The sequence below is a fragment of the Siphateles boraxobius genome, unplaced genomic scaffold, assembly GCF_051911475.1.
Source record: "Siphateles boraxobius isolate OS27281-9 unplaced genomic scaffold, OSU_SipBor_1 46, whole genome shotgun sequence".
NCBI lineage: Eukaryota > Metazoa > Chordata > Actinopteri > Cypriniformes > Leuciscidae > Siphateles > Siphateles boraxobius.
In genome coordinates, this window is record NW_027509097.1 from 18495001 (window position 1) to 18513637 (window position 18637).

Here is an 18637-nt window from a genome sequence, read left to right on the forward strand (position 1 = left end):
TCTTTCTTCTTTCTTTCTTTCTTTCTTTCATTCTTTCTTTCTTTCTTTCTTTCTTTCTTTCTAACTGATATTTCTTCTTTCTTTCTTTCTAACTAATCTTTCTTTCTTTCTTTCTTTCTAACTAATCTTTCTTCTTTCTTTCTAACTAATCTTTCTTCTTTCTTTCTTTCTTTCTTTCTTTCTTTCTTTCTTTCTTTTTTTCTTTCTTTTTTACTTTTTCTTTCTTTCTTTCTAACTAATCTTTCTTCTTTCTTTCTTTCTTTCTAACTAATCTTTCTTCTTTCTTTCTTTCTTTCTTTCTTTCTAGCTAATCTTTCTTCTTTCTTTCTAACTAATCTTTCTTCTTTCTTTCTTTCTTTCTAACTAATCTTTCTTATTTCTTTCTTTCTTTCTTTCTTTCTTTCTTTCTAACTAATCTTTCTTCTTTCTTTCTTTCTTTCTTTCTAACTAATCTTTCTTCTTTCTTTCTTTCTTTCTTTCTTTCTTTTTCTTTCTTTCTTTCTAACTAATCTTTCTTCTTTCTTTCTTTCTTTCTAACTAATCTTTCTTCTTTCTTTCTAACTAATCTTTCTTCTTTCTTTCTTTCTTTCTTTCTTTCTTTCTTTCTTTCTTTCTTTCTAACTAATCTTTCTTCTTTCTTTCTTTCTTTCTTTCTTTCTTTCTAACTAATCTTTCTTTCTAACTAATCTTTCTTCTTTCTTTCTTTCTTTCTAGCTAATCTTTCTTCTTTCTTTCTAACTAATCTTTCTTCTTTCTTTCTTTCTTTCTTTCTTTCTTTCTTTCTTTCTAACTGATATTTCTTCTTTCTTTCTTTCTAACTAATCTTTCTTTCTTTCTTTCTTTCTAACTAATCTTTCTTCTTTCTTTCTAACTAATCTTTCTTCTTTCTTTCTTTCTTTCTTTCTTTCTTTCTTTCTTTCTTTCTTTCTTTTTTTCTTTCTTTTTTACTTTTTCTTTCTTTCTTTCTAACTAATCTTTCTTCTTTCTTTCTTTCTTTCTTTCTTTCTTTCTTTCTTTCTTTCTTTCTTTCTTTCTAACTAATCTTTCTTCTTTCTTTCTTTCTTTCTTTCTTTCTTTCTTTCTAACTAATCTTTCTTCTTTCTTTCTTTCTTTCTTTCTTTCTTTCTTTCTAATCTTTCTTCTTTCTTTCTTTCTTTCTTTCTTTCTTTCTTTCTTTCTAACTGATATTTCTTCTTTCTTTCTTTCTAACTAATCTTTCTTTCTTTCTTTCTTTCTAACTAATCTTTCTTCTTTCTTTCTAACTAATCTTTCTTCTTTCTTTCTTTCTTTCTTTCTTTCTTTCTTTCTTTCTTTCTTTCTTTCTTTCTTTCTTTCTTTCTTTCTTTCTTTCTTTCTTTCTTTCTTTCTTTCTTTCTTTTTCTTTCTTTCTTTCTAACTAATCTTTCTTCTTTCTTTCTTTCTTTCTTTCTAACTAATCTTTCTTCTTTCTTTCTTTCTTTCTAACTAATCTTTCTTTCTAACTAATTCTTTCTTTCTTTCTAACTAATCTTTCTTCTTTCTTCTTTCTTTCTTTCTTTCTTTCTTTCTTTCTAACTAATCTTTCTTTCTTTCTTTCTAACTAATCTTTCTTATTTCTTTCTTTCTTTCTAGCTAATCTTTCTTCTTTCTTTCTAACTAATCTTTCTTCTTTCTTTCTTCTTTCTTTCTTTCTAACTAATCTTTCTTTCTAACTAATCTTTCTTCTTTCTTTCTTTCTTTCTTTCTTTCTTTCTTTCTTTCTTTCTTTCTTTCTTTCTTTCTTTCTTTCTTTCTTTCTTTCTTTCTTTCTTTCTTTCTTTCTTTCTAACTAATCTTTCTTTCTTTCTTTCTTTCTAACTAATCTTTCTTCTTTCTTTCTTTCTTTCTTTCTAGCTAATCTTTCTTCTTTCTTTCTAACTAATCTTTCTTCTTTCTTTCTTTCTTTCTAACTAATCTTTCTTATTTCTTTCTTTCTTTCTTTCTTTCTTTCTAACTAATCTTTCTTCTTTCTTTCTAACTAATCTTTCTTCTTTCTTTCTTTCTTTCTTTCTGACTAATCTTTCTTCTTTCTTTCTTTCTTTCTTTCTTTCTTTCTTTCTTTCTTTCTTTCTTTCTTTCTAACTAATCTTTCGTCTTTCTTTCTTTCTTTCTAACTAATCTTTCTTCTTTCTTTCTTTCTTTCTTTCTTTCTTTCTTTCTAACTAATCTTTCTTCTTTCTTTCTTTCTTTCTTTCTAACTAATCTTTCTTTCTAACTAATTCTTTCTTTCTTTCTTTCTAACTAATCTTTCTTCTTTCTTTCTTTCTTTCTAGCTAATCTTTCTTCTTTCTTTCTAACTAATCTTTCTTCTTTCTTTCTTTCTTTCTTTCATTCTTTCTTTCTTTCTTTCTTTCTTTCTTTCTAACTGATATTTCTTCTTTCTTTCTTTCTAACTAATCTTTCTTTCTTTCTTTCTTTCTAACTAATCTTTCTTCTTTCTTTCTAACTAATCTTTCTTCTTTCTTTCTTTCTTTCTTTCTTTCTTTCTTTCTTTCTTTCTTTCTTTCTTTTTTTCTTTCTTTTTTACTTTTTCTTTCTTTCTTTCTAACTAATCTTTCTTCTTTCTTTCTTTCTTTCTAACTAATCTTTCTTCTTTCTTTCTTTCTTTCTTTCTAGCTAATCTTTCTTCTTTCTTTCTAACTAATCTTTCTTCTTTCTTTCTTTCTTTCTAACTAATCTTTCTTATTTCTTTCTTTCTTTCTTTCTTTCTTTCTTTCTAACTAATCTTTCTTCTTTCTTTCTTTCTTTCTTTCTAACTAATCTTTCTTCTTTCTTTCTTTCTTTCTTTCTTTCTTTCTTTCTTTTTCTTTCTTTCTTTCTAACTAATCTTTCTTCTTTCTTTCTTTCTTTCTAACTAATCTTTCTTCTTTCTTTCTAACTAATCTTTCTTCTTTCTTTCTTTCTTTCTTTCTTTCTTTCTTTCTTTCTTTCTAACTAATCTTTCTTCTTTCTTTCTTTCTTTCTTTCTTTCTTTCTTTCTAACTAATCTTTCTTTCTAACTAATCTTTCTTCTTTCTTTCTTTCTTTCTAGCTAATCTTTCTTCTTTCTTTCTAACTAATCTTTCTTCTTTCTTTCTTTCTTTCTTTCTTTCTTTCTTTCTTTCTAACTGATATTTCTTCTTTCTTTCTTTCTAACTAATCTTTCTTTCTTTCTTTCTTTCTAACTAATCTTTCTTCTTTCTTTCTAACTAATCTTTCTTCTTTCTTTCTTTCTTTCTTTCTTTCTTTCTTTCTTTCTTTCTTTCTTTCTTTCTTTCTTTCTTTCTTTCTTTTTTTCTTTCTTTTTTACTTTTTCTTTCTTTCTTTCTAACTAATCTTTCTTCTTTCTTTCTTTCTTTCTTTCTTTCTTTCTTTCTTTCTTTCTTTCTTTCTTTCTTTCTTTCTAACTAATCTTTCTTCTTTCTTTCTTTCTTTCTTTCTTTCTTTCTTTCTTTCTTTCTTTCTAACTAATCTTTCTTCTTTCTTTCTTTCTTTCTTTCTTTCTTTCTAATCTTTCTTCTTTCTTTCTTTCTTTCTTTCTTTCTTTCTTTCTTTCTTTCTTTCTAACTAATCTTTCTTTCTTTCTTTCTTTCTTTCTTTCTTTCTTTCTTTCTTTCTTTCTTTCTTTCTAACTAATCTTTCTTTCTTTCTAACTAATCTATCTTTCTTTCTAACTAATCTTTCTTTCTAATCTATATTTCTTTCTAACTAATCTTTCTTTGTTTCTAACTAATCTTTCTTTCTTTCTAACTAATCCATCTTTCTTTCTAACTAATCCATCTTTCTTTCTCTTTCTAACTAATCTTTCTTTCTTTAAACTTTAAACTTATTCAAACTCTCTGGTCCGGCTTTCTCAAGCCAACTTAAAGTTTGTCTCATCAAACTTTATTTTCTAGTTATTATTATTATTCTTCTTACTCAAATTTACAACTCTAACTCCTCCTAGAGCTTTAACTCCACATACTCCAAACTCGGCACGGACACTCAAACTGTTCTGACTCGGTATGCTATATCTTTTCTAACTGATCGGACTTACGGTTTTCCTAAAAATGACGATCAAAGTCGGAAAAAACTCCCATTGACTTAACATGGCGGAATGTTCAGATTTTCAAACTCCCCAACTGTCAAAAATTCAAATCTAAACTCCTTGAAGCCCTAGACTGAATCAAACTGCCATTCTATATACTATATGAGCCATTGAGACTCATTTAAACTAATAAACTCATCTAACTATGACACTTATCTATCTACACTTAAACTCTTAAACTCATAATAAATTAATAAACTCTAAACTTGAACTCTTAGACTAATTTAAACTTATAAACTCTAAACTCATAAACTCATACACTTATAAACTCATACACTTATAAACTCATGAATTCAAACTCTTATGAACTCAAACTCATAAATTAATAAACTCTGAACTCTTACTCATTTAAACTTATAAACTCTAAACTCATAAACTCGTACACTTATGAACTCATGAATTCATACACTTATGAACACAATCTTTCTATCTCTCTTTCTTTCTTTCTCTCTTTCTTTCTAAATAATCTTTCTATATTTCTTTCTTTCTAACTAATCTTTCTATCTTTCTTTCTTTCTTTCTAACTAATTTTACTTTCTATCTTTCTTTCTTTCTAACTAATCTTTCTTTCTTTCTAACTAATCTTTCTATCTTTCTTTCTATCTCTCTTTCTAATCTTTCTTTCTAACTAATCTTTCTTTCTTTCTTTCTTTTCTAACTAATCTATTTCTTTCTAACTAATCTTTCTTTCTTTCTTTCTAACTAATCTTTCTTTCTTTCTTTCTTTCTTTCTTTCTTTCTTTCTAATCTTTCTTTCAATCTTTCTTTTTTTCTTTCTTTCTAACTAATCTTACTTTCTAACTTTCTTTCATTCTAACTAATCTTTCTTTCTAACTAATCTTTCTTTCTTTCTAACTAATCTTTCTATCTCTCTTTCTTTCTCTCTCTCTTTCTTTCTAACTAATCTTTCTATCTATCTTTATTTCTTTCTAATCTTTCTTTCAATCTTTCTTTCTTTTTAGCAACCACCCAAAATACCTTAAAACACCCTAGCAACACCATAGCAACCACCCAAAATGCTCTAGAACACCCTAGCAACCACCCAGAACACCCTAGCAACCACCCAAAATACCTTAAATCACCCTAGCAACACCATAGCATCCACCCAAAATACCCTAGAACACCCTAGCAACACCCTAGCAACCACCAGAACACCCTAGCAACTGCATAGCAACCACCCAGAACACCCTAGCAACCACCCAAAATACCTTAAATCACCCTAGCAACACCATAGCAACCACCCAAAATACCCTAGAACACCCTAGCAACACCCTAGCAACCACCAGAACACCCTAGCAACTGCCTAGCAACCACCCAGAACACCCTAGCAACCACCCAAAATACCTTAAATCACCCTAGCAACACCATAGCAACCACCCAAAATACCCTAGAACACCCTAGCAACACTCTAGCAACCACCAGAACACCCTAGCAACTGCCTAGCAACCACCCAGAACACCCTAGCAACCACCCAAAATACCTTAAATCACCCTAGCAACACCATAGCAACCACCCAAAATACCCTAGAACACCCTAGCAACACCCTAGCAACCACCAGAACACCCTAGCAACTGCCTAGCAACCCCAGAACACCCTAGCAACTGCCTAGCAACCACCCAGAACACCATAGCAACCACCCAAAATACCTTACAACACCTTAGCAACACCATAGCAACCACCCAGAACACCATGGCAACCATCCAAAATACCTTAAAACACCCTAGCAACACCATAGCAACCACCCAAAATACCGTAGAACACCCAAGCAACACCATAGCAACCATCCAAAACACCCTAGCAACCACCTAAAATACCTTAGCAACCGCCAGGCAACCACCCAGAACACCTTAGCAACCCACTAGAAACACCCTAGCAACTTTAAATTACTTCAAACTATACTTCAAACTTTAAACTACTTTAAACTTTAAACCATTAAAACTTTAAACTTTAAACTTTAAACTACTTTAAACTTTAAACTAATTTCAACTTCAAACTACTTTAAAATTTAAACTAATTTAAACTTTAAACTAATTTAAACTTCTTCAAACTTATTGGTCCAAACTTTCACAAGCCAACTTAAAGTTTGTCTCGACGAACTTTTTCTAGTTATTATTATTTTTCTTACTAAAAATTTACAACTCTAACTCCTCCTAGAGCTTTAACTCTACATACTCCAAACTCGGCTCAGACACTCAAACTGTTCTGACTCGGTGTGCTGTATCTTTTCTAACTGATCGGACTTACGGTTTTCCTAAAAATGACGATCAAACTCGGAAAAAATCCCATTGACTTAACATGGCGGAATGTTCAGATTTTCAAACTCCCCAACTGTCAAAAATTCAAATCTAAACTCCTTGAAGCCCTAGACTGAATCAAACTGCCATTCTATATACTATGAGCCATTGAGACTCATTTAAACTAATAAACTAATCTATCTATGACACTTTTCTATCTACACTTAAACTATTAAACTCATAATAAATTAATAAACTCTAAACTTGAACTCTTAGACTCATTTAAACTTATAAACTCTAAACTCATAAACTCGTACACTTATAAACTCATGAATTCATAAACTTATGAATTCATGAAATCATAAACTCAAACTCGTACACTTATAAACTCATGAATTCATACACTTATGAACTCAAACTCATAAATTAATAAACTCTGAACTCTTACTCATTTAAACTTATAAACTGTAAACTCATAAACTCGTACACATAAACTCATAAACTTATAAACTCATGAATTCATACACTTATGAATTTTCATAAATTCATACACTTATGAACTTTTAAATTCATAAATAGTTCACCATAGCAACCACCCATAACACCCTGGCAACCACCCAAAATACCTTAAAACACCCTAGCAACACCATATTAACCACCCAAAATACCCTAGAACACCCTAGCAACTGCCTAGCAACCCCCAGAACACCCTAGCAACTGCCTAGCAACCACCCAGAACACACTAGCAACCACCCAAAATACCTTAAATCACCCTAGCAACAACATTGCAACCACCCAAAATACCCTAGAACACCCTAGCAACCACCAGAACACCCTAGCAACTGCCTAGCAACCACCCAGAACACCCTAGCAACCACCCAAAATACCTTAAATCACCCTAGCAACACCATAGCAACGCCCTAGCAACCAACAGAACACCCTAGAAACCAACCAAAATACCTTAAATCACCCTAGCAACTGCCTAGCAACCACCCAGAACACCCTAGCAACCAACCAAAATACGTTAAATCACCCAAGCAACACTATAGCAACCACCCAAAATACCCCAGAACACCCTAGCAACGCCCTAGCAACCACCAGAACACCCTAGCAACCACCCAAAATACCTTAAATCACCCTAGCAACACCATAGCAACCACCCAAAATACCCTGGAACACCCTGGCAACGCCCTAGCAACCACCAGAACACCCTAGCAACCAACCAAAATACCTTAAATCACCCTAGCAACTGCCTAGCAACCACCCAGAACACCCTAGCAACCACCCAAAATACCTTAAATCACCCTAGCAACACCATAGCAACCACCCAAAATACCCTAGAACACCCTAGCAACGCCCTAGCAACCACCAGAACACCCTAGCAACCACCCAAAATACCTTAAATCACCCTAGCAACTGCCTAGCAACCACCCAGAACACCTAACAACCACCCAAAATACCTTAAAACACCCTAGCAACACCATAGCAACCACCCAAAATGCGCTAGAGCACCCTAGCAACTGCATAGCAACCCCCAGAACACCCTAGCAACTGCCTAGCAACCACCCAGAACACCCTAGCAACCACCCAAAATACCTTAAATCACCCTAGCAACACCATAGCAACCAACCAAAATAACCTAGAACACCCTAGCAACCAACCAAAATACCCTAGAACACCCTAGCAACACCATAGCAACCACCCAGAACACCCTAGCAACCCCCAAAAATGCCTTTAAACATCCTAGCAACACCATAGCAACCACCCAAAAAAGCCTAGAACACCCTAGCAACACCATAGCAACCACCCAATACACCATAGCAACTGCCTAGCTACCACCCAGAACACCCTGGCAACCACCCAAAATACCTTAAATCACCCTAGCAACACCATAGCAACCACCCAAAATACCCTAGAACACCCTAGCAACTGCCTAGCAACCACCCAGAACACCCTAGCAACTAATATAAACTATAAACCCGGCAACCACCCAAAATACCTTAAATCACCCTAGCAACACCATAGCAACCACACAAAATGCCCTAGAACACCCTAGCAACTGCCTAGCAACCACCCAGAACACCCTAGCAACTAATATAAACTTCAAACTGCTTTAAAATTCAAACTAAATTTCCACTTTAAACTAATTTAAACTATAAACTAATTTAAACTTCAACCTACTTCAAACTACTTTAAACTTTAAACTAATTTAAACTTCTAAATACTTTTAACTTTAAACTAATTTAAACTTATTTAAACTTTAAACTAATTAAAACTATAAACTAATTCAAACTTCAAATTACTTTAAACTTCAAACTAATTTACACTTTAAACTAATTTACATATTAAACTAATGTAAACTTCAAACTACTTTAAACTTCTTTAAACTTTCTGGTCCAAACTTTCACAAGCCAACTTAAAGTTTGTCTCGACGAACTTTTTCTAGTTATTATTCTTTTTATTACCACAAAAATTTTTGACTCTAACTCCTCCTAGAGCTTTAACTCTACAAACTCCAAACTCGGCTCAGACACTCAGACTGTTCTGACTTAGTGTGCTATATCTTTTCTAACTGATCGGACTTACGGTTTTCCTAAAAATGACGATCAAACTCGGAAAAAACTCCCATTGACTTAACATTGCGGAATGTTCAGATTTTCAAACTGGCCAACTGTCAAAAATTCAAATCTAAACTCCTTGAAGCCCTAGACTGAATCAAACTGTCATTCTATATACTATGAGCCATTGAGACTCATTTAAACTAATAAACTAATCTATCTATGACACTTTTCTATCTACACTTAAACTATTAAACTCATAATAAATTAATAAACTCTAAACTTGAACTCTTAGACTCATTTAAACTTATAAACTCTAAACTCATAAACTCGTACACTTATAAACTCATGAATTCATACACTTATGAACTCATGAATTCATAATCTTATGAACTCATACACTTATGAACTCATGAATTCATACACTTATGAACTCAAACTCATGAATGAATAAACTCTGAACTCTCACTCATTTAAACTTATAAACTCATAAACTTGTACACTTATAAACTCATGAATTCATAAACTTATGAACTCATGAAATCATAAACTCATAAACTCGTACACTTATAAACTCATGAATTCATACTTATGAACTCATGAATTCATAAACTTATGAACTCTTAAACTCATAAATGAATAAACTCTGAACTCTTACTCATTTAAACTTATAAACTCTAAACTCATAAACTCGTACACTTATAAACTCATACACTTATAAACTCATGAATTCATACACTTATGAACTCAACTCATAAATCAATAAACTCTGAACTCTTACTCATTTAAACTTATAAACTCGAAACTCATATACTCGTACACTTATAAACTCATGAATTCATACTTTTAAATTCATAAATAGTTCACCATAGCAACCACCCATAACACCCTAGCAACCACCCAAAATACCTTAAAACACACTAGCAACACCCTAGCAACCATCCTAAATAGCGTAGAACACCCTAGCAACACCATAGCAACCACCCAGAACACCCTAGCAACCAACCAAAATACCTTTAAACACCCTAGCAACACCATAGCAACCACCCAGAATACCCTAGAACACCCTATCAACTGCCTAGCAACCACCCGGAACACCCTAACAACCACCCAAAATACCTTAAAACACCCTAGCAACACCATAGCAACCACCCAAAAAAGCCCTAGAACACCCTAGCAACTGCCTAGCAACCCCCAGAACACCCTAGCAACTGCCTAGCAACCACCCAAAACACCCTAGCAACCACCCAACATACCTTAAATCACCCTATTAACACCATAGCAACCACCCAAAATACCCTAGAACACCCTAGCAACACCCTAGCAACCACCAGAACACCCTAGCAACTGCCTAGCAACCACCCAGAACACCCTAGCAACCACCCAAAATACCTTAAAACATCGTAGCAACACCATAGCAACCACCCAAAATACCATAGAACACCCTAGCAACACCCTAGCAACCAACAGAACACCCTAGCAACTGCCTAGCAACAACCCAGAACACCCTAGCAACCACCCAAAATACCTGAAAACACCCCAGCAACACCATAGCAACCACCCAGCACACTCTAGCAACTGCCTAGCAACCACCCATAATACCCTAGCAACCACCCAAAATACCTTAAAACACCCTAGCAACACCATAGCAACCACCCAAAAAAGCCTAGAACACCCTAGCAACAACATAGCAACCACCCAGAAAACCCTAGCAACTGCCTAGCAACCACCCAGAACACCCTGGCAACCACCCAAAATACCTTAAATAACCCTAGCAACACCATAACAACCACCCAAAAAAGCCTAGAACACCATAGCAACCACCCAGAACACCCTAGCAACTGCCTAGCAACCACCCAGAACACCCTAGCAACCACCCGAAAGGCGTTAGAACACCCTAGCAACACCATAGCAACCACCCAGAACACCCTGGCAACTGCCTAGCAACCACCCAGAACACCCTGGCAACCACCCAAAATACCTTAAATCACCCTAGCAACACCATAGCAACCACCCAAAATACCCTAGAACACCCTAGCAACACCATAGCAATCACCAAGAACACCCTGGCAACCACCCACAATACCTTAAATCACCCTAGCAACACCATAGCAACCACCCAAAATATCCTAGAACATCCTAGCAACACCATAGCAACCACCCAGAACACCCTAGCAACCACCTAAAATACCTTAAAACACCCTAGCAACACCATAACAACCACCCAGAACACCCTAGCAACTAATATAAACTTCAAACTACTTTAAAATTCAAACTAATTTAAACTTTAAACTAATTTAAACTATAAACTAATTTAAACTTCAAACTACAAACTTCAAACTACTTTAAACTTTAAACTAATTTTAAACTTCTAACTACTTTTAACTTTAAACTAATTTAAACTTATTTAAACTTTAAACTAATTTAAACTATAAACTAATTTAAACTTCAAACTAATTTACACTTTAAACTAATTTACATATTAAACTAATGTAAACTTCAAACTAATTTAAACTTCTTTAAACTTTCTGGTCCAAACTTTCACAAGCCAACGTAAAGTTTGTCTCGACAAACTTTTTCTAGTTATTATTATTATTATTATTATTATTATTATTATTATTATTATTATTCTAACGACTATACGGGCATTTTTGGGGCTCTTAACGTGCACGAAAACTCTTGAAACTTTGCACACAGGTCAGAACCCGCGGCCATCAGGGCCGGGCTGAAGGTGGTACCCGGGCGTGGCAGGGGGGCTCGACAGCGCCCCCTGGAACGGGGTCCGAAAACTTGGTCCATAAATCAAACACGCTTGCATGTAATAATATGAAACTCGGTACACATATAGATCTCATCGGTTCATATATACTTCATGCTCTTACTTTTTACCCCAGCCCAACAGGAAGTCGGCTATTTAGGGTTGTTTGTAAAACGCATGCAATGGAATTTAAAGTACTTCTCCTAGAGAATTCAAAGAAATGCCACGAAACTCGGTCAGCATGAAGTCAAGACATTGAGGATGAAAAATTGCCAGGGGATTTTTGATATCTCGAACGGTTTGGCCGTGGCGAGGAAACGAATTTATGGCGAGAAACGTGAAACGGGAAGTGTGTTATAACTTCAGCATACATTAGCTGATCTTAATGAAACTTCAGCAGTGTGTTCGTTGTAAGAGGCCGATCACATGGATGTGACTATTGTGAGTCAAAGTTATAGCGCCACCAACTGGCAGCAGGAAGTGTGTCACTTTAAAAATGCTTTGAAATCACCCTCTTATTTTAACCCGATTTGCTTCAAACTTCATCTGTATAATGTAAATACACGGCAGATCTAGACCTGTGAAAGGATTATTGATATCTTAGATACTGGTGCCATGGCAACGCATCAAACTTTAATATTCTTTTTGGATGCTTTTGAGACTCTTAGCATGCCTGAAATTGCTTAAAATTGCATGAAACTCGACAGACAGATCACATTTATTAGCTTGTAGACATGTGCAAAGTTTCAGAAACGGGCGTGGTGCAGGGACTCAGTAGCGCCACCTTTTGACAAAAGTGGGGGGGTTAGTTTTATAGTTTTATCTACAATCATAAAACTCGGTACGCATATTGTTCAGATCAAGCCGGACAACTTTCTAATTAACTGTTATTAGCTCAGACCAAGAGGAAGTCAGATATTTTGGTTTGAATATGGTCATTTTCTCTCTCTCTCTGAGCCAATATGGCAAGCCGTTTTAACATTTAATCATTTTAACCTACTAGTCTCTATTTTCATGCTTCTAGTACTTATTTTTTAGATACTAGTATCTATTCCATTAAGTACTAGTACTTATTCATTAGCGACTAGTGCTTATTCTTTAGTACTAGTGCCTATTCTTTAGATACTAGTGCTTATTCTTTAGATATTCTTTTGAATACGTATTAGTAGCTAATGAATAAGTACTGGTATCTATTTAATAGGTACTAGTATCTAATGACTTAGTACTAGTATTTATTGAATAAATGCTAGTATCTATTAATAGGTACTAGTATCTAAAAGGTCATTTTCTCTCTCTCTCTCTCTGAGCCAATATGGCAAGCCGTTTTAACATTTTATCATTTTAACCTACTAGTCTCTATTTTCATGCTACTAGTACTTATTTTTTAGATACTAGTATCTATTCCATTAAGTACTAGTACTTATTCATTAGCGACTAGTGCTTATTCTGTTTAGAATATTAAAAGTACTTATTCAATTTTTATGCTTATTTATATTTTCAGAGCAGAAAATCCGAATTTTCTGCTTATTCAATATTGCATCTAAAATGGAAGTGACTTGACGTGTGTGTCTGTGTGTGTGTGTGTGTGTGTGTGTGTGTGTGTGTGTGTGTGTGTGTGTGTGTGTGTGTGTGTGTGTGTGTGTGTGTGAGAGAGAGATTGTGTCTGTTACAGTGACAAGAGTTTAACCCTTTAAGGCCTTGTTTTTTGGATATATATCTTTTTTTATTAAAAAAAAGGTGCATACAACCCATATCTTTTAAATGTATTGTTTGCTTTAAATTAAAAAAAGATTGTATGTTTGGTAATTGAACCTAAATAAATTTAAAATTAATGTGCTATATTTCAGATCAATATATTTGTTTTCCTTCATTTTAATCAACACTAACTTTATTCTCATCTGAATTATGAATAACTTATTTCTGTATAAAATAAAAAATCCCGAATAATCCAGACCAACCAGAGCGCACTATTTCTACAACATCATCAGTGCTGAAGCGGAAGTACCAGAGCCGTTCGGCAGATAGCCAGCAGATATTTTGTGTCACGTCATGCACAATAACCCTAAAGGCACCAGGGTGGCGGTGCCACCGGCTTTTTATATATATATATATATATATATATATATATATAAATATAGCTGCGAGCAGCGATGAAGGGCCAAAGCCGGCGGTACCGCCACCCTGGTGCCTTTACTAAAGGCACCGGGGTTGCAGTGCCACCGGCTTGAACCCGTAATCGCTGCTCGCAGCTATATTTATTATTATTATTATTATTCTAACGACTATACGGGCACTTTTGGGGCTCTTAACGTGCACGAAAACTCTTGAAACTTTGCACACAGGTCAGAACCCGCGGCCATCAGGGCCGGGCTGAAGGTGGTACCCGGGCGTGGCAGGGGGGCTCGACAGCGCCCCCTGGAACGGGGTCCGAAAACTTGGTCCATAAATCAAACACGCTTGCATGTAATAATATGAAACTCGGTACACATATAGATCTCATCGGTTCATATATACTTCATGCTCTTACTTTTTACCCCAGCCCAATAGGAAGTCGGCTATTTAGGGTTGTTTGTAAAACGCATGCAATGGAATTTAAAGTACTTCTCCTAGAGAATTCAAAGAAATGCCACGAAACTCGGTCAGCATGAAGTCAAGACATTGAGGATGAAAATTGCCAGGGGATTTTTGATATCTCGAACGGTTTGGCCGTGGCGAGGAAACACATTTATGGCGAGAAACGTGAAACAGGAAGTGTGTTATAACTTCAGCATACATTAGCTGATCTTAATGAAACTTCAGCAGTGTGTTCGTTGTAAGAGGCCGATCACATGGATGTGACTATTGTGAGTCAAAGTTATAGCGCCACCAACTGGCAGCAGGAAGTGTGTCACTTTCAAAATGCTTTGAAATCACCCTCTTATTTTAACCCGATTTGCTTCAAACTTCATCTGTATAACGTAAATACACGGCAGATGTAGACCTGTGAAAGGATTATTGATATCTTAGATACTGGTGCCATGGCAACGCATCAAACTTTAATATTCTTTTTGGATGCTTTTGAGACTCTTAGCATGCCTGAAATTGCTTAAAATTGCATGAATTTGCATTTATTAGCCTGTAGACATGTGCAAAGTTTCAGAAACGGGCGTGGTGCAGGGACTCAGTAGCGCCACCTTTTGACAAAAGTGGGGGGGTTAGTTTTATAGTTTTACCTACAATCATAAAACTCGGTACGCATATTGTTCAGATCAAGCCGGACAACTTTCTAATTAACTGTCATTAGCTCAGACCAAGAGGAAGTCAGATATTTTGGTTTGAATATGGTCATTTTCTCTCTCTCTCTCTCTGAGCCAATATGGCAAGCCGTTTTAACATTTAATCATTTTAACCCACTAGTCTCTATTTTCATGCTTCTAGTACTTATTTTTTAGATACTAGTATCTATTCCATTAAGTACTAGTACTTATTCATTAGCGACTAGTGCTTATTCTTTAGTACTAGTGCCTATTCTTTAGATACTAGTGCTTATTCTTTAGATATTCTTTTGAATACGTATTAGTAGCTAATGAATAAGTACTGGTATCTATTTAATAGGTACTAGTATCTAATGACTTAGTACTAGTATTTATTGAATAAATACTAGTATCTATTAATAGGTACTAGTATCTAAAAGGTCATTTTCTCTTTCTCTCTCTCTGAGCCAATATGGCAAGCCGTTTTAACATTTTATCATTTTAACCTACTAGTCTCTATTTTCATGCTACTAGTACTTATTTTTTAGATACTAGTATCTATTCCATTAAGTACTAGTACTTATTCATTAGCGACTAGTGCTTATTCTGTTTAGAATATTAAAAGTGCTTATTCAATTTTTATGCTTATTTATATTTTCAGAGCAGAAAATCCGAATTTTCTGCTTATTCAATATTGCATCTAAAATGGAAGTGACTTGACGTGTGTGTCTGTGTGTGTGTGTGTGTGTGTGTGTGTGTGTGTGTGTGTGTGTGTGTGTGTGTGTGTGTGTGTGTGTGTGTGTGAGAGAGAGAGAGAGATTGTGTCTGTTACAGTGACAAGAGTTTAACCCTTTAAGGCCTTGTTTTTTGGATATATATCTTTTTTTATTAAAAAAAGTGCATAAAACCCATATCTTTTAAATGTATTGTTTGCTTTAAATTAAATTAAGATTGTATGTTTGGTAATTGAACCTAAATAAATTTAAAATTAATGTGCTATATTTCAGATCAATATATTTGTTTTCCTTCATTTTAATCAACACTAACTTTATTCTCATCTGAATTATAAATAACTTATTTCTGTATAAAATAAAAAATCCCGAATAATCCAGACCAACCAGAGCGCACTATTTCTACAACATCATCAGTGCTGAAGCGGAACTACCAGAGCCGTTCGGCAGATAGCCAGCAGATATTTTGTGTCACGTCGTGCACAATAACCCTAAAGGCACCAGGGTGGCGGTGCCACCGGCTTTGGCCCGTAATCGCTGCTCGCAGCTATATTTATTCTTATTATTGGCAGGTAATACATAAAGCTGTTTTTATGTATTTTCTTGTGTAGAAAATGACCGACACGGGAGTGGTGATGCGAGAAGGTTGCAAGAAGAAATAGAGGGACTAACAGTCAGCATTAAAAGGCGTACACAGCGTCTGTACAGTCAAACAGGTGAAACACAAACATTGGGAATTTACCATGTTATTTTTTAACTATTATATTATTATATGTCACATTGCATGTGCATATTTTTTGTAGCTAAAAAAGTGCTATAATGCCTAACATTTTTATTTTATTTTATTCAGATAGCAACAAGCGGCGCCATTCTTTGCGTCTCAGAAGGAGTGAGGAGAAGAAGAAGCTAGCGGCTGCCGTGGAAGAATACAACAGCATAGCAGACCCATCCCAGCAGCTTGGCTCAGTCGAAATCTTCTTTACAGCTGAGACTGTTGCTTGGCCGTGGCAAATCCCTTGCAGTACTGGTATGTTCTATATAACAGGGAAATTCAATTATGTTCCCAGAGAGCCACAACCAGCAGAGTTCAGTTCCAACCCCAGGGATTAAAGTTCTCTGTCGCTACGACGGATTTCCGTTAATTGCAGCGAGTCTATGACCTATTTCCGTCAATTGCAGGGTTCCCGTCTGTCCTTAATGTTCCTTAATGTCCTAAATTCACTTTTCATAATTTTAAGGCCGTAAATAGGCTTTCATTTCTCAAATAGTGTGATAAATGTCTTAATTTTAGTTTGAATAGATCTTAAATTAAGGAAAGACGAGGTGTATTCACCCTGCTGAGGGGGATGTGATAAAGCCTGGATTGGAGTGAAAGCACGTTCCTCTCTCCACTCTAACATTCTGTAATCACTTCGCTTATGGTCCAGTCCGGGTTTTCAATTCCCGCTCACGGAAAAACTGCTCAGTGTTCACTCCATAGACAGTATAAGGTTCACTCAATTAATCTTTTTGGATAAGTGCATGTCAGCCTGTCTGTCTGTGTTGCCATGCAATGGACTGGCCATCCGTTTGGGTTGTTTCCTAAGATGCTGGCATTGACTCCCGCACCTTACCTTACTATGTGTGTGTTTTTTTGTTTTGTTTTGTTTTTACAGCATTGAGCATTGTAGCCAATCACAGCCATATATGTTGTGCCCATCACCGCAATGGCCAATCTGAGGTTTTTACGTTCGACTCCTAGGAATCACACATTAAAGGATATTATTGTGTATTGTAAAAACAATGTTAACAAAGGTCTCGAATATATCGTTAATTTATTAAATACTGCTGGCAAAATGTTAAATACATAAAACAAGAATATGTAAATTCACTTATTCAAGTTACAATAAATAACACTTATCAATTCAATAACATTTACCAGATGATCGTGTAAAGTTTTAATAATGTACAGCCTTTGTAACACCCAGGTAAAAATATTACTCCAAAATGGAATTCCAGGGGGAAAAAAGACACTCACAGTACCAATGTTTGATAATTTATTTAACATTCATTACCATAAAAGTGATTTTTAAAGTGAAAAGTAATCAATCGATTGTTAGATTTATTAGAAAACAGTAAAGAAACAGTTACATGCAATAAAAGTAGAAAAGAAAACAAGAACAACAAACAAACACAGTAACTTAACCAAGAACAGGTACAAAAACTTTACACTAAACTTTATTCTGGGAAGAAAAGATTGTAGGGCTCCCAGGTGTCCGTCCATTTCATCCCACTGCAAAACAGTAAAAAAAACTGATCATATACAATTATCGTAGTGCACTCTTATACATGCTTTATGTGATACATACCATCCTGAACAAGGCTTCCATCTCACTTTGACCTCTCCGACACCCTTTAAGTAAACATAAGCAACATTAACATACACACACACACACACACACACACACACACACACACACACACACACACACACACACACACACACACACACACACACACACACACACACACACACACACACACACACACACACACACTTCTGACAAACTTTTACAAAATATGAGTTAATTCTTACTTCCTTTGACATCCTCCTCCTTATGATCCTGTCATATGGAAATGTTTTTAATGTGGGATGTACTTGGCATTCTACAAGAGAAAAAATATTAAAGGATATAATATATCATTATGAAATGTTTACACTCATTATATATTAACAGTTCAGCAAGCAATTCTTAATAAATAGAATGCATAAATATATCTGTTTAAAGTTCCAGCTGAACTGGGTGTCCTTGCAATGGGCTGGTCACCTGAAACCCTAAAAATGAACTGAAATTAGACCATCTGAAGCACAGTTTAAGTTGAATTGGTTGTGTGGTTTGTTAATAGTGGTGCAGTGAGAGATGCAGTGAGAGGTGCAGAGGTGCAGTGAGAGATGCAGTGAGAGATGCAGTGAGTGGTGCAGTGAGAGATGCAGTGAGAGGTGCAGAGATGCAGTGAGAGGTGCAGTGAGAGATGCAGTGAGAGATGCAGTGAGAGATG

At 35.0% G+C, this 18637-nt stretch overlaps 1 protein-coding gene and 1 long non-coding RNA gene across 2 annotated transcripts in view; one reads left to right on the forward strand and one right to left on the reverse strand.

Moving 5' to 3' along the window:
* The window catches only part of LOC143710332 (uncharacterized), a 35288-nt gene extending 18482 nt beyond the window's left edge, over positions 1 to 16806 (forward strand). Inside the window, exons 6-8 of the mRNA XM_077201291.1 lie at positions 16210 to 16314; positions 16449 to 16625; positions 16778 to 16806. Coding sequence (XP_077057406.1) covers positions 16210 to 16314; positions 16449 to 16625; positions 16778 to 16806 — 311 coding nt within the window. The remainder of the gene's footprint in view (positions 1 to 16209; positions 16315 to 16448; positions 16626 to 16777) is intronic.
* Positions 16807 to 17665: 859 nt separating this feature from the next.
* LOC143710300 (uncharacterized) lies at positions 17666 to 18218 on the reverse strand. Its single transcript, XR_013194516.1, has 3 exons — positions 18174 to 18218; positions 17947 to 17990; positions 17666 to 17870 (listed from the first exon to the last, which is right to left on the reverse strand). It is a non-coding gene; the product is annotated as an uncharacterized LOC143710300 (long non-coding RNA).
* Between the last annotated feature and the right edge of the window lie 419 nt (positions 18219 to 18637).